Source organism: Colius striatus, chromosome 11, assembly GCF_028858725.1.
Source record: "Colius striatus isolate bColStr4 chromosome 11, bColStr4.1.hap1, whole genome shotgun sequence".
Classification (NCBI taxonomy): domain Eukaryota; kingdom Metazoa; phylum Chordata; class Aves; order Coliiformes; family Coliidae; genus Colius; species Colius striatus.
Window position 1 is genome coordinate 12,152,103 of NC_084769.1, and position 17,271 is coordinate 12,169,373.

Below are 17,271 nucleotides of genomic sequence, written 5' to 3' on the forward strand. Positions count from 1 at the left end.
TGTGTGCAATCTACCTATCTGTTAAGCAGCAGCATATTTTCACACATGTTAAACATGAGCAGAATTCTATAAGGTGCTGTGGTTTGGTCATGTTCAAAATGATTAATAAAATAGCACTACTTAAAAAAAAATGTAATGGAATTAAGGGCAGGGGAAGTTCCATTTGACAAGCTCCTTCTCTCCCTAAGCTTTTTTCTAATGCCTCTTATCATTCATTTTGGTCTAGGCTTTCCAACATGATCTGCAATTTGAAAGCCAAAGACCTTAGAGGGTTCTTGCATATTGCTCAGTGTTAATTCAGCTCTATAAAGCAGCCCTCCAGTTGTCTCTGTTGTGTAAAACAATGTCAACATCACACTCTGATCTTTTCTTGTGTTTTCACAAGAGAAAAAAAGTCATTCCAGGAACTGAAAGGAGCAAAAAATACTTTATGGGCCTGTTACTCTGGGAGAACTGAGATTTGTGGCTCTTCTGCTATTTAATTGATTGGGACAACTCAGATGAGTTGCTACTCTCTATATAAAGGAGCCCACACCTAGATTCTTAGTTGCAATGTTTCACCTTTCATCTTTAAACACAACTATATTTAATACTTATTAAAAAATTGAATAATGGTTTTTGTAAGGGTACAGTTTGGAATTACAGTTTTGGTATCTGCCTACATGCTGCTCATCTTACTGCTTTAGACACTTCAGTAACAGACTACTGCATACCCACTGATACCATCTTATTAAAGCAAAACCAAAAAAATGGCATCTGGAATGAAGAGGGGAAAAGAAATCTGCTTTTCAGATGTTAAAAGTACGTTTGACTCAAAAAGGGTATTGTGTGAATCTTGGTCACATGGACACTGCAAACTCAGAGATAAGGTGTTTATTTCATTCATTAAAAAAGAAGATTGCTGCCTTATATGTTCCTTCACCTGTATGGAGCTTAGAGTTTTCTGGAAGTGTGAACTGGGTTTTGTTCTTGTTGAGGAAACAGATGAACTGTTTAGTAAGTTCTAGTGCTGAGGTTTTTATTACCAAAGGTGTGTGAAAGACTTTATCCCATGACATTCCAGCCACCAGCCTCAAAACTATGCTTTTACTGCTCAAGTGTGTGGATTTCATCAACAAGACATATCATGTAACCACAGAATGGCCTTTTCAGAGAAATCATCTACTTTTAACATCAAACCACAGTTAAACCCACATTCAGCAAAAGGAAGATCCTACTTCAAGTAGCCTGTTTGTATCCATCAGCTTTTGCGTTCTTGTTAATCTTGTTGCCTTGCTGCATATTGCATGGCTGACACTAATTTGAGAGCATCTGCAGCCATGCTATGTGTAGTAAATATCTAACCTATAGGTACCTTTTCTTGATGTGGAAGGGTGAGAGCTATGGGCACTGATGCAGATTTTGATTTTACAATACTATGTGTTCATTTGGCTTATTATGTGGGTAGTTCTTGCAAAGTTGCACTCTAGGTGTTCACTGTTTCATCAGCCTTCCATTCTGAATAGGCTGCTTAGATGGGTTGTTGAGACTCCTCTGAAGACATTCAAAACCCATTTGGATGAGTTCCTGTGTGATCTACTCTAGGTGGTCCTACTCTGGCAGGGGAGTTGGACTGGATGATCTTTCGAGGTCCCTTCCAGCCTTTGAGATTCTGTGATTCTGAGATAACTCAGGATGTGCAGCACTTCCCTGGGAAGGGAAAGTGCCCATCCTGTTCATGCCTATAAAGCAAAAGCACTGTGTCAGTTATAAAAATGTTCCTAACATTTTGGTTCAAATGTTTTCCAAAAGTAGAAAATAGTTTTTTCCTGTTTTATTTGCTTACAAAATTGAAAACACTTTCAGTAAGCATCCCTGTTCTTCACCCTTGTCTTATGTGGTGCACTGAGAGTACATTCCTCCACTTGTATCCCTTCAAGCCTTACGAGTTTGATATTGGCTGTCAAGTTCGCTTGGCTTTGATAGATGTGAGATTGAAGCCCTCATCCTGTGGACCTGACCCTGACACAGCAGAAACCACTCAACCAAGGCACTGCTGAAGGGAACAGTGCTGATCTTGCACTTCAGCTTCTGAGACTTAGTTTTAACTTTTTGTAACTAGTGCAAACTAATGCCCCTAAATATTCACTACTTTGATCAGTTTTAAAGCAATTGAGATTGGCTCCTTCTGCAGTCATCTTCTGCAGCTAATTAGTTCTCCTACACTGTCAGGAAATACCAAAGCCGCAGTGGGATATTTTCCTGACCTTTTTTGGTGTGCTGAGGAACACATGTTTAAGATAAACTTCTTGAGGAGAAAAGAGAATGGGTTTTGAGTACTGTAAAGATTATTTTTTTTAATCAGTTGATTATACACAGTGTCGGCAACAGTTTCCAGCTAGCTTGTCAGCTCTCTGTCTGAACTAAGGGATATCCAAACACAGATCCTACTTGTGTATCAAGCTTGTAAACATCTGGGTAAAGATTTTGACATATTGTTGCATAGAAAAGGTCTCCTTCTTCTTTTCTTTTTTCTTTTATACACAGAAAATGCTGTGTCAGTTGTTTCACACCGTATGCTTGCACTCAAATGCCATGCCTTCAAAAGAACCTGTTTTTCTGACCTATGGGTAGCACATTTCATACAGCAGCTTTTTGAATAGCAGCACAGTGGCTTGTGGTAGTTTATACAGTGCACAGAAAAGCCTCCAAACTTGGACGTGAAAATCTGAGCCTGAGATTTGGATGATCGTGGTGAAGCTTCTAGAAAATAGGTTGTTTGTGACAAATTTCAGTCATTGTTCATAGGAACAGTTGGGAAAAAATTGTAGATCTGGACCTGAAAAAGGAGGAAAATGGGAAGATGGGAATTTAGGCTTCTCATTTGTGTGTGGAAAATGAAGGGTGATCTCACCCTTCGTTTACACTGTGGAGGACACATTGTGCTTGTTTTAGGCTAAGCCAGTGTAGAGTGGATAATAGGAAAAAGATCCTACTTTTAGGGTTAAGGAAACTCTAGTTATGCGAGTATAGGGAGGAATGTTGTGGAATGGCTTTTGAATGTGTGATTTAAAGGCTAGTCTGATACCTAGCAGGAAGGTCTTGATGTTGGTGAATATGCATGGGAGAATCTAGGTGATATCCTGGAGCTGCTCCCTGGCATTCTTCTGACTGTTTGTGTCTCTAGAGATGGGTGCTCTCTGTGTGGTCAGGTCTAACATGAAATTGAGGTTTCTGCAATTAATTTACTGTCACCATACCTAAGCAGAGCAAAAAGAGTTTCAGAGCATTTAAAATGGGCAACTGGCACGACTGTAAGGGAATTACTGTGACAGTGCTTAAGAGTTGCCTCAAGCTCTCTGTTCAGTCATTAGGCAAGTTATTAACCCCATATATCCTTCAGTTTTAAATTGATAAGTTGGGGATCTGAATATCTCAAAATGGTACTAACTTACATATGATACATTTTAGGGAATGGCTTAACAGTTTTCAATGCAGGTAACTGTAGGTGTGGAGTCAGCATTGGGTTCGGCATTTATGTTGTAAAAATGGCAGAGGAAGTTCTGGTAACTAAAAATATTTTGTAAAGACTCAGTGTTGTGGGCAAAAAGCTTCTATTGCGGTCTTCTCAAAACCTTGGTCTGTCATTGTTTGAGATTTTTAAAGCTTTTCTCTTAATTGTAGAGCTGCAAATCTATGTGCTTGTGGTAACCTTAACAGGAGCAGGACTGGAATGTGTTCTATTTGTTTTTCTTCCCGTTCATGTCTGTTTTATTTAGATGATAATCTCTTTGGGAGAGGGATGGTTCATCACTGTCATTCTACTGTGCCTAATCTGGATGCTACTCTTGAACAAAAGATGTGTAATGCAGAGAATCTCACTTTAAGTGCTCAGGCACATGTACAGACTGAACAAGAGTTTCTCAACCCAAACCCAAGCCTGTTTCAAATCTGAAATAATTTTTTTCCTGACATCTCTATACTTTTATAGAACATTTTTTTTAATTGAGATTATGCTTTTTTCCCCAGTCCTTAATCTGTTCCTTAGTTTCCTTCCTGACTTTGCTTATTCTTTCCCTTTTCTTCCCCTCTGATGTAGAATGAACATTAATGAAAATGAGCTCGCTGAGATTTGCCTAACAGTTTCAATCTAAACTACTTGCTTTGTGTTTCATACTATGACTGTAAGTTAGATATGTCGCTCACAGTTGCACACTGGTAGCATAAACTGGTAATACTAGATTCCCAGCAGGTTATTATTCTACTTTCAGTGCTGTATTTTCCAGTAAAGCAATACTGGTGGGTCAGCACAAGAAGGATGGAGTCCATGTGTCCTGTAACCTCATTATTTCAGTTCATATCGCTAACAGTAGCTACACTCTAGCTCATTTTAAAAGCACCCACATTGTGTTTAAGCAGAGTCAAATGTAGGACACCTGTGCTACAGGCCAGATGAATACAAATCTGGAGTGGCAGCTAATGACTAAGCATTTGTTGATCCCCTTCACCACTTTGGAGCTCCATAGACAAGCTCACAGGCAAGCCTGCTTTTGAGAGCAGGCTCAAGCCCAGTTTTACTGAGAAGGTAAGGATCTGACAGTGCATGACATCTGCTTTTCCTCTTATTTCACCACAGAGCTGTGTCCCTTCATATTTCAGAGACATGTAACCCAGTATTGATTTTCTTTCCTGTTTAAATTATACCAAAAAAAAGCATTGGATTAAAATCGTCATTGTTATAATTTTATTACTACTGGTTCTTTTTATCACAAAATGCAGGTCCCTGAGCTTTGATACATCTTAGATAATTTGTGAAAACTTCAACTTCCTTCTGACATTGGAATCCCAAAATCCTCTTGTGCAACTGCTGAAGTGATGGAGGCTCAAACACTTTTGTACTGCAGGACATTCAAATCTCAATTGCACATTAAAAGTTGTCCCCTTTCTTAGACTTGGTCTTGTGGAAATCCCTTGCAACAGGAGCCCTCTTGTTATGTGCCTTGTACTATGTACTTGAAGATGCTTAATAAATGATTTTTTTTACTGATATATGTGTATCAGCTAAGAAAATAACAGATCAGGCATCATTTCTTTTTCCTGGCAAGGATCATGAACAAAATGACACATATGAAGACAAAACTGGTTTTCCTGTTACTGAGGGATAATTGTATTTAAAATTCTGCATGCAGCAGTTAATGGCTTGCTTTCTCATTCTTCACAGAAAATGCAGGTTCTCTGAAAGTTCTCTTTGGGACCCCTGAGTTTGTGGCACCAGAAGTTATAAACTACGAACCTATCGGATATGAAACAGATATGTGGAGTATAGGAGTTATCTGCTACATTTTGTGAGTACCTTTGCTATTCTTAACACAAATCCTGACGATTGCTGAACATTAAAAATATCCGTCAACTTCTGAATTCTTCTCCAATTTTCAGGCCTTTTGTATTCTAATTAAGCAGCTCTGGTGTGTTCAATAAAAATTCTCTGTTCTCTGAAGGGTGTAATTGGTAAACTGCAGAACCAGCACTTCTGGAATTTCAGCCATTTAGTGTTGCACATCTTGCATCATAAACCAGCAACGCTTTAGCTCGTTTAAAAAGACAATGTGACAGTGTTTTGTTATTAATTTTAAACTATTTTTTCCTTCACAGAGAAATGTTTAGGCATGCAGTAATAACTGGCAATTTCCATTCTTTTATTCCCAAGCATTTTGGTGACATTTTGGGGTCATCTTATTCAGATTGTATCCCTTGTGGGCCAGGCTGAAGTATTCCAGCATGACCAGCTGTTTACAGTGCATTTGAGTGTATTACTAAGCACAAGCCACTGGATACATACATTTTATAAGTAGCATGGATCAAGCTCATGGAAATACCTTAGAGCACAGTTAGCTACATCTCTCAGTTATATATTCTGATATTTGATTTGAAAAGGAAGAATTTCTTCGCTGTGAGGGTGAGGGAGCACTGGAACAGGCTGCTCAGATGGGTTGTTGAGTCTCCTTCTGTGGGGACATTCAAAACCCACCTGGATGAGTTCCTCTGTGACCTAGTCTAGGTGGTCCTGCTCTGGCAGGAGGGTTGGACTGGATGATCTTTCGAGGTCCCTTCCAGCTCTTGAGATTCTGTGATTTGTGTGTGATTTGAGAACACGTGATAATGAACTTCAGTGAGTCTAGAGAAACGGATATGGAAATAGGATCTCCATGCCTAGAACAGCAAGTGATCATTTTCTAACCATGACTTTAGACATTTCAAGTAATATATTTTGCTTATACAAATGAAAAGAGCAGCTCAGTTTGGTTCTGTCTCCCTCGCTCCGATTTCAATAGTAAGTAAATGGCAGATCTGCTTAGCACTCATTCTATAAAAGACTGCTCTCAATACCTTACCTGCTTTTTTAAGAGTCCCCTCCGCCCTGGCTGCCCTCTTCCTTGGCATCTGGTAACACGCTGTTGTTTGCCTCACCTTTGCTTGTGATTCTACTTGCCTTGTAAGCCTATACTTATTCTCATCCTCTCCTCATTTCCAAACTAAGCAACAAAGTTTTTCTTTCTTGTCCTATGCAAAAGCTACTACATAACACTCCCAGCAAAGAGTCTGAATGTTTCTGTTATCTTCTGTTTCTCCTGTGAAGCGTGCTACACTCTTCAAGGTCACTTTGCTCTGCCAGTTTATTTACAGGACCTTGATTTTCCATTCACTTCTAGCGTTTCTTTCTCGATCTCGAAAGCCCATTTGGCTCATTCCGTAGTTGCAACCACGCAGACCACACACGCGGTGCTCCCGTGACAAATGGGCTTGTTTCAGCCTCCCGCGCTGCCGAGCGGGGCCGGGCGGTGGGAGGCCCCCGCTGCCCGCGCCGCCACGGGGCCCGATGCCATCGGTCTCCGTTGCCCTCTAGAGGCCTTTGACAGCCGATAGCACGGGTTAGGATGACTTTTCGGACCTTTACAGTCCGAATCAGTGACATGTCAGACCACCGAGGAGAGAATCGGTGGCAGCACTTAGGTGCGCTCCCCAGGCGTGTGACCAGGGCTGCTGCTCCACACTGGCACCGACCAAGGAAACAAGGCAAAGGGAGCAGGACGAACAGAGGGAGAAAAGGGGAGATGGCTTGCAAATAGCAACCTGCCAGCAGTGGCACAGCTGCTTCTTCCCCTTCTCTCTGTGCCATCAGAAGTGAAATACTCAGATGTTGTAACTCTCAGTTGATGGTACACTGGATTCAGTTGACCCAGTAATGCCTTGTGAAATACGTTATGAAATAACTTGCTAAGGTGTCTTTAAGCTCATTTAGCTCCTCGTGAGGGGAAAACTCTATTACCCAAACACAATGAAAATCTTTTTGATGCATAGCTATCGCCATAAAAATGATAAACAGTAATAATCAGCTTTTGCCTTTTTTGTGATGAGAATAAAGCAATAGAAGTTAGGGAAGACCTGTGAGTCATCGCTTGGACTTTCCCTCTCCACCCCAGAGGGACAGGCTCCCAATCTGTCTTCACTTCCTTAAAGCCCAGCTATTTTTGCAAACTCCACACTACGAGCCATTATCCAAAATGGACCATCACATCATCATTACAGAATGCAAATAAAAGTCATTGAGAACTGCATCTCTCTCTAGTTGTAGCTTTGCTTTCCCATTTTGATTATGAGCTTCGAACTACTAAATCTCATGCACAGAGTGGAAGACACACTCATTTGATGTCTCACATACCAGCACCATGCTTGTAAAGTAGCATTTGCAGCCCCTCTGCCCTGACAGGGTGAGGGGGCTGTGAAGGAAGAGTTGAGCACTGCAGCACCACTGGTGCTGACTTGCGACAGGTCTGCTACAGGCAGCTGATGACCTGAAGTGCCATGACCCACATATGTCATAAGTGAAGCAGGAGGGAGCAGATCTTGACATAACACCTCTTTTAAGGTGGAATTCAAGAGTGTTGAGAGACCTGCAAATTGCCTAGAAAGAGACTGTATTTCCATTATGTCCCAGAAAGAGACTGTATTTCCATTATGTCCCGTTCAACAATGAATATAAACCAGATTTAGCAAAGAGCTACTAAAGTGATCTCTGAGTGAAGGGTCTTCTCTGCAAAAGAACAAATGGGATGAAATCTCAGAAAGAGAATGATAGCACTCCTCCAAAACCCTGCAGCAAAACCTCTCTCCCAGCCTTTTGCTGTGCAGGCATTAGGTACAAATGTCACACTCACTGTTGGGGTGCTGCCTCTTGCCTTCCTTATGGTATAACTGACTTAATTCCATCCTACAGCTCATGGGTTCTCTTTCTACATTTCCAACTACACATTAAACGCTTTTAATCTGTCTCAGTAACTTATGCAGTTCTGGCTCTTTATCGGTCTCTGTTCTTCCTTAAATTTCCCCATTCGTATTCTCTACCTCATGTTTTTTATCTTCCACTTTTATCTTGTTCTCTGTCCTGTTCTGTATCACAGTACTGTCCCACATACTTAAGTAGATCTATTGCCTTTGAAATAACAGGCTATAAATATTATAGCTTGTGTATATCATCTCCCTTTATGTCTATTTCAGTGTTTCTCTTTGCATTTACGATAATCTTTATCTAATGGAGGTTAAACCTCCTGAATTCTTTCCATCTCTTTCTATTCCATTTCTTCTTCTGAGCACTGCTGAATTTATTTATTTGTTTTTCTGTTTCTTTTCTGGTGATCCATTTGGATAGCCAGCATTTCCAGTATTTAGGAATCTGCAACAATTTCTTCGTTTCATTTCAAACCAAATTTCGGTCTAAGATTTCGGTGCTGTGCGTACATACAGTGAAAGTGAATGGCCCTTTTCTTTCTGTTACCATAGAATCTGACTAGTTTCAGTGAGGAATTTGCTGTGGCTGATTCAAACCTCTGCTTGCTTTCCATTAGCTCTTTTTGCTTTATCAGTGCCAAGGAGTGTGTATCTCTTCCAAGTAGTTGATCTCTATCAATAATTTTTTAATATGCTGTATCTTAAGGTGGTTTTTAATAGCATATTTGATTGTGCTGTATACACTTTTCCTTCAACAGCTTCCTAGTAACACGCACCCTGATTCTTCAAACATTCCCTTTCCTTTTGATCTCTTGTGTTATTCATCACTTCTGTTACTCTCCCAGGATTGGCAGCTTGGGTTGGTCGAAAGATCAGTTGGCATCGTTCATCTTTTGGGTGTCCCAGCTTGTGATTTTGATAAGGCAGGGCACTCATGCTGCTGCCTTATGCTTGGCTCCATGTTGTATTAAAAATTTAAGCCTTGTTAATATAAAGTTGAGAGAGCACTCCTTGTTCTTGTAGGACAGCAAGTTCAGGGGGCTTTAATGTCACGAATGTACTGCTCAAAAGAAAATGGATTTTTTGTTTAGTGGCACTGGCATATTGTGATTCCTCATTAACCCACTGAGCACGTAAAACACGGATGAGAACTAAACACCCTTGCTTCAACAACAATGTGGGGTCAGTGGTTTGTTTCTTCCTTGAGATGACCAGTATGGGAGTCAGTCAGCCCTCAGCTAAGGACAAGATGGTTTTGTCCAGTGGATGTGTGTCCTCCACAAAATAGCCTGCGACCATTTCTTTGGTTGATTTCACTTGTAAAGGAACTAGATTTACTACAGGATCTCCAGGGTGCAGGCATCATCACGTGGTTGTTTGACATGACCTACACAGGTTTATCAGAGCAGATAGTACTCTTCCTTCTGAGATCTATTACTTTTTACACTACTAATACAATGCAAAGATTGTGAGGAGGAGTTCAGTGTCATCAGCCTATGTCAGTTGCTGCTGCAAGTACTGCTTGCTCAGGGTCTGACTTTGAGACCTGCAGCAAATTCATTTTTCCTGGATTAGAGGTAGTTTCAATGCAAAGATTTCTGAGTGAAATGCGATGGGGTTTGTTACACAGGCAGTGTGACAGGCAACCACACAGGGACCTTTTGATTTTAACGTTTCTAAGTCTGCACTCAGAGCTTTGTTAGAACAGACCAATAAATGTTAAGGAACTTCTAGAGGATAAAATATCTTTCTGCTTTATTTAGAAGTGGAAACTGTGAAAGATTTTCTAAACAAATGGTTCTTAACATGCCAGGAAGATGCCTGCTTAAGTAGCTGGAAAAATGTTTTCAGTAAACAACTTGCTGCTTGCCTAACAGTAACTTTGCAATGTAAGCTCAGTATTAATTTTCTGGAGCAGTAGCTCATCTTTATCACTTAGCTTCAGCATTCCAAAAAGAAATTGTTTCCATAATCTGTCAAAAGAGTTGCTGGAATATTATTACTTTAAATGGCTATTAAGGAATGAACAACCAAGACTTAGGTCAGTGAAATCTAGGCTAAAGATAAGAATTTGGGGGTATAATCTACATTAGTTGCTGGAATTTTTTTCTGGCTGTAGACAGCAATCCATTTCTCCTTACAAGCATTTCCATGACAAAGTAACTGATTCATAGTGTGCAACTGTGGTAGAGGGAGAAAATTGGTTTAGCCTTGTAAATCTGCAACAGCACATTCAGAAATACTAAAATAAGTTCATTGAAGTGTTTGAATGGGTAGTGTTACACAGTATTTGGGAAGGACTGAGTGGAGTCTTAACCGACACCTGTCTGGGATGGGTAGCTCCTACCACAGCATTTAAGATTTTATCAGATGATTCTGTCATGCAATTCCTAAAAAAATGAGAAAAGCCAACAAAAGTTTGGGGTTTTTCTCTCAAATCTCCTTCTATTTACCTTCATCCCTCAAAGGCTGTGTGTAATGTGCAGTATCCCTTTGCCCAGAAAGCTAGATGTTTTTATAAGCGCTGCCTCTTACAACAGCATGGAGCAGAGGTGTTTTCCTACAAAGCAACGTCTCTCTACCTGTAGCAGTCTTTTTAGCATGGAAATGATCTCTCAATACTGCAGCTTCAATCTCTGGAAACAGGCCAAAATATTATCTAATATAGCAGAAGAACTGCACAATGCTATTTGTGGTAATACTATGCAGAGGTCACCTTTGCCATACTTCAATCAAGTATTGGAGGGAAATGAGATTGTTCCTGCTCGGGCCACCCATGGGTGTCCTCGGGAAGCTTAACTGGATGAAGACAAGACATACATCTCCTATATTGACAGTGAACTAAAGAAATACTTTACAGCCCCATCACTTGAATAAATGCAAGACTTTTTAGCAGCTGCTGAATTGGCTGAGAGATTATTGTACTTACTTAGCAATCGATATCTGGAACTCCAAACATAGAACTGCAGTCTGGATGAGATTTTTTTCACTTTCTAAAACATTATAGAGAACAACAACATTGTCATAATAGGAAAATGCTGAAATATTGGCGTTGGCAAAGGGTTGAAGGCCCTGCAGGAGCACTTGGTCGATTCCAGGATAGAGAATTTGCTTCAGGGATTTACCTGGCTGAGGCAACTGATGTATAGAGGGGCAGAACAGAGTCTCTCGTTGTGCCACAGTTACAGCAGCTCTCCAGTGCTATCAGGCATAAACCTTGTCTCTTCCAGTAATGTGTCACAGGCAGAGAAAGTCATGGTGGAGTTGTTTAATGTGAGCATTTTTTGGTACGTTAATCTTTCAGCTTTCTGTAACTCATGCCTTTAACATGTTCATAAATGGGTTTATGTCACTTTGCACATTTATAAAGTCATGCTTCACAGTTGCATTTGAATACACTCCATAAGGTGGGAATTAAGACAGCAAACACCTCTTGTTCTGATTTACCTCCCTCTGCCTGAGAAGAAACAAACCTTTTATCTCCATCTCATGTATTATTACTAGCAAATTTCTGAAGTGTACACATAAGATTCTAGACTCGGCTGTACTGCACACAACTTCCAGAAATGGTAAAAGATTTAGTATCTGCTTTGTCTGAGGCTTCAAAGAATGTCTGCTTCTGCTTTGCTTATAGAAATAAAATCCTTAGGAACAAATTCCAAATCAGATTCTGAATGCAATTAGTAACAAAAGAGGGGCAAAGTAACTTTGGAATAGGAGATTATACTAATATTATTAATCTAGTAGCTCACTTTATTTGATCTTTCTCTAACAATCTGCTCTGTGATATTCAGTAGCATAATGATATTCATATAGTATTATACCCATATATTCAGAATTCAGTATTGTATTCAGTATTATACCCATATATACCCATATTTTCAGAACCTTGGTAAGCTCCACTTATTTTTCCATATTTTTTTTAAAAAAAGGTACCACTCTTAAAATGTAACTGTTTTTTGTAAATGGTTATTATGATTGTACAGAGAAAGCAAATAAAGTCTGTAACATTGCATAAAGAATAGGTTATTATGTAAACTGCATGCCAGGAAGAACAGAATCGCAGCATCATTTTGGTTGGAAAACACCTGGAAAACTGAATAATTGATAGTTCTGAGGAACAAAGAACCTTTCACCTGAAAGTTTTTTACTGAAAGGGTGATATATACAGGAATTAAAAGTATCTGGATGCACCAAGGTACTGCTGATAAAGGACAACACTCAAATGGAGAAAGGTACTCTGCAAAAATGACACCATGATGTTCTGTAATTGCCTTTTACTGGCAATTTATCAGTTAGATTGAGTAAAAAGCCTTGAGAGCTCAACTTGGGTTGTAAAAGAGTGTTATTTCCATTCTGTGCATTATCATGAGTGATTGAGAACATAAAGACCAAATTATTTTTGGATGCATCTGCATAACTGCACAGCCTGCAGTAATGTAGCACTGTTTTATCTGGCTATATAATTCAGGCTGAGTTTGTTTACAAAATAGCCCTGTGGATTTCATTCTTTCATGATGCATCTTTCTTCTCAGGCTCTCTCTGCAGGGATAAATGGAATAAAATGTACCAAAAAACTTGGTTTGACATTCAAGGCAGCAAAGTCTCTCTGAAAGCAACGGGAAAAAAAGAAAACAGAAAGAGAGAAAAAAAGCTATTCAACTGAATTTGGTGTGAAAATTGCAGTATTATTTATGCAGAACTAGACAAATCATTTAACAAACTAGTATGCTCCACTTTCCCTCAGTTCTAGTCCTCTCCTCAAAAGTAGCTTGGGAGCAGAGAAAGAAAATTTTCCTTTCCCTAAGACTGTAGTTAGCTTTCAGTAGCTTTCTTGCTGTTGTTAAAAGGGAGTTTTACTGATAAAGACCTGCAGACCACTGAAGATGTCACACACGATTTTAACTTGCTCCTCTAATCACAGAATCACATCAAATCACAGAATCTTAAGGGTCGTCTAATAATTTGCAAAGTGACACTGTTGGTTTTGTGTCTGTTTGTGTGCTCTATCCCCAGGGTCAGTGGACTTTCTCCTTTCATGGGAGACAACGACAACGAAACCTTAGCCAATGTTACCTCAGCAACGTGGGACTTTGATGATGAGGCTTTTGATGAAATCTCCGATGATGCCAAGGACTTTATCAGCAATCTACTAAAGAAAGATATGAAGTAAAGCTGTTGGGACTCGATACACTTTCTGTGTTTGCATTTAGCTGAACTTGTCGTTCTTGTTTCCCCACTGCGAATCTCCGTGCCGACACAGCACCTCTGGCGATACTTTATAAGGAGCTCTGCGTGCCCGTCTGTCCCTGTGTGCAGCTCTCAGCTCTCATCCCTGTGTGCAGCTCTCCTTTGTTTTCCGTGCAGGGTCTGAATGGAGTGCTTTCTTTAAATCGACTGCTCATTCTGCTTTTCCCCTCCCTCGGGCAAGATGCACCCTGAGGTTTCATGTGAATACTCTTACCTTCACTGTCCTGTGACACAGATTCCTGCATGACATGTTCTGTCTTGATCTGAATGCTTTGTGATTTTGCCAGATTTATTTCCATGTGTTGCTTTTAAGCATGGTAGCTCTGGTAGGCAGTTTTCCTGTAAATCTAGTGATTGGGCAAGGGAAAAAAAATAAATCAGAGTTGGAAGCCCTGTTTACAGCAGACTCTGAAGAAACCAAAGCAAGAAAACATACTTCTTCCAATGAGTTTGAAGTCAGGTAGATGGAGAATAGAGAGTTATGTACCTGTGTGCCATGAACAAAGTGGAGAATGGGTGTGAAGCTTGATTAGAGATTTGGACATTTCTGGTTTGCTAAATGATCAGTAGGGAGAAGCTGTAGGGAGAGAGGGTATTCAGTGGTGGGGAAAGGGAAATCTCCATAAGCGAAGGAAAGGACATCTGGGACAGGGTTCTGCCAGCATGAGGTAGCTGAATCGTTGCCACTGTGGCTCTGCTATATGTATTCCATGCCTAAAACATATGGCTTTGCGTGTTTTGTTTTTTACTGTTTTATTAACACTTAAAAATGCACAGTTTTCTCTCAGAAAAAACCTACAGAAATGTTGAAAGTGAGTGTAAGAAGTAAGCACAGCTGGGAAAGCAGTGCCATGTGATCTGCGTTGCTAAAGTTAGGAAACGGAAAAAACAGCTCTCAGAAAAGAGGGCACAAAAGAACATTAAAGCAGGTAGGTTCAACTGTCATTAATGACAACACTGACTGGTCTTTTTATGTAACAACAGGAGTCGCTTAAATTGTACTCAATGTCTTCAGCATCCTTGGCTCCAAAAAGACACCAAAAACATGGAAGCCAAAAAACTTTCCAAAGATAGGATGAAGAAATATATGGCCAGAAGAAAATGGCAGGTAATGAAGAGGATGTAGCATTGGGCTAATTATCCTCATAAAAATCTCTTTATTTCTAATGTTTGTAATTCTGAGAAGCATGTCATGATAGGCAGCTGCTGCTGCTGCTGCTGCAAACCCCAGCGTGCCCACAGGATGAATGCAGTAGAGCTGGTTTGGTTTTTATGGGCAAGCAGTAGGAGGGTGCACAGCTGCATATACATGACACGTGATGATCCCATTTCAGGCTACTAAAAGGCACATGAGGTCAAGAATAGTTTTTCCCATTCTTCTAGGGGTATAACCATCCCTCCTCTCTGCCCTCCCAATGCTGCCAAGGGCTGGGGGTTTATGTTATCCTCAACAAACCTGAACACTTAGGGAAAAGTTTATCCCCTTGGCCTCTCTCAACCTCATTTTGTGGTAGTTTCATTCTTCTAAGCCAGTGGTTCTGTCCTTTTGGAGCACCAGGCTTCTCATGGATTTGGTCAGAGTGGTTTAATTATTTTCTTTGACATATTTGGCCTCTGTGTCTTAATTCTTCTAAGTGCTGGAACTGTTGCAGCAGGTCTCTCAGTGCTGTTCAAATAGCTAGGGGACTTGATGGATAAAATCCTGGATCCAAACTGTTGAGTAGCCTACAAAATATTCATTTATGTAAATCTACTTTATATTGCCTTTTACTTTCTACTGTATGTGTTTCTTAGGAGCTCGTGCAGGCTGTACAAAAGTACGAGTGTCTGTACTAGAGGCAACATAGTTTGAGCATATTTTAGTATCCTGGTGGCTGATTCTCGAGCCTGTCAGAGGTCAGCTTCCATCATGCAGATGGTACTTTCTCATTCATTTCATATTAGCTGGTTATTCATCCTTCAGGAAACTCAGTCCAGCCTATATGGCTGTGGAGAGATCCATCTGCCACCAGAGTTCAGTTCCAGTTAAACAGGACATAGCTTTTTTGCTGGCCCTCCTCTCGCACAGTGCTTTTTATCCGCAGCGAACAGAGACATTCATTTAGGTATGAGTTCATCAGGGGAAGTTTATATCTGCAACTAAATTTGGTAATTCAGACCAGCCTGCTCCGTCTCTCCTAAAACAGCAGAGCTATATATAAGCAGTTTGTCCAACAATTCCAGTGAGGTTTGCAGAGATCCCAGATAATTTGTCCGAAGCACAATTGTTACAGAAAATCACATGCCTGTTGGATTGGATTGATCAGAAGCCTTTTATGTTATGTCTTAGAAAACGGGCCATGCTGTCCGAGCAATAGGAAGACTGTCGTCCATGGCAATGATTTCTGGTATGAGTGGGAGGAAGGCCTCTGGGAGCTCACCTACCAGCCCTATAAATGCAGACAAAGTAGAGAACGAAGGTAAGGAATTTTGCTGCATCGTATTTTTACCTCTCTGTGAATTAATTGTACTAAAACTTTTAACAAAATGCTAGAGACCAATCATCGAGTTGGTTGTTCCTGCTCTCTCTCTGGTTTTAGTGTCTTTTTTTAAAGAAATCTATGAAAAATTCATTGCTCTCATATTGTTCTGCTACTCAGAATGCCCCAGTATAAGTATGGGCAGTAAACTCTTCTCTTTTTAAAGCCAAAGAACGCAGGCAGAATTGCCAGCTATACTTTCTATCAGTTTGGGAATGAATGTTTATACAAAGATTACAGTGATATGTTGCCTTCTCGTGCAAGCAAGAGAGCAACGATAAAGTATTAACACTTGCTGTAACCAAGACATGTACTCTGCATTAACCATGCTCCTCAGACAGGAGGGCATTTAAGGAAGAACAATAAAACATCTACATTATTCCCCTGTATCCCCATTTGAAATGGGAAGTGGGGTACGTGACAATCAGAGGTTCAGATGTTTGGCAATGTGAAAATCAAGCAAGTCATTTTCATAGAATCATAGAATGGTAGGGTTTGGAAGGGACCTTTAGAGATCATACAGTCCAACTTCCCTGCAGAAGCAGGGTCACCTAGATCAGGTTGCATAGGAACATGTCCAGGCGGGTCTTGAAGACCTCCAGAGAAGGAGCCTCCACAACCCCTCTGGGCATCCTGTTCCCCTGCTCCCTCACCCTCACATTTTGATGTATTCACAAAGACCGTGGGCCTGAGACAGACTGAAATGGATTACTGCTCTGACTAGCTTATGTCCAGGTTTGGTTAGAAACAAATTCAAGGGGAAAAAAAAAAGGGGGGGATGATTTGTAGCACGGTAGCCTGCATGCTGATTTCATTCTATTTATGGCCTGAATCTTTGAGCGGCTGCAGAAGATTGGCACAAAACTAAGCAGCTAATGTCCTCCCTATCCCATTAGCCTTGCAGAATTAAGTGAGATAAAAAACTCTTTCATTACCATCTGGTATCAAAAATTAAAATGCATCTTTTGAGAACGTGCCCTGTAAAACAATAAACTATCTTTTTGCTCTTCACCAGATGCTTTCCTTGAAGAAGTGGCTGAAGAAAAGCCCCACGTAAAGCCATATTTTACTAAAAAAATCCTTGACATGGAGGTTGTGGAAGGAAGTGCTGCTAGATTTGACTGCAAAATTGAAGGTACTTTGAATTAGCATATCTGTTTCTTTCCTTCCTTCCTTGCCAGCTTTCTGCATTGTGCTGTAGTTTAACTTGTTCAATTCTTTTTCCTGTATTAGTGTT

General features: G+C 40.4%; 1 protein-coding gene across 5 annotated transcripts in view; it reads left to right on the forward strand.

Annotated features, from left to right (window-relative positions):
- MYLK (myosin light chain kinase) overlaps window positions 1-17,271 on the forward strand; it is a 218,824-nt gene that overhangs the window by 197,905 nt on the left and 3,648 nt on the right. For all 5 annotated transcript variants that reach the window (XM_062004610.1, XM_062004612.1, XM_062004611.1 and 2 more), the window contains 5 exons: window positions 5,201-5,324; window positions 13,282-13,434; window positions 14,500-14,623; window positions 15,845-15,974; window positions 17,050-17,169. In XM_062004610.1, the coding sequence (XP_061860594.1) occupies window positions 5,201-5,324; window positions 13,282-13,434; window positions 14,500-14,623; window positions 15,845-15,974; window positions 17,050-17,169 (651 nt within the window). The remainder of the gene's footprint in view (window positions 1-5,200; window positions 5,325-13,281; window positions 13,435-14,499; window positions 14,624-15,844; window positions 15,975-17,049; window positions 17,170-17,271) is intronic.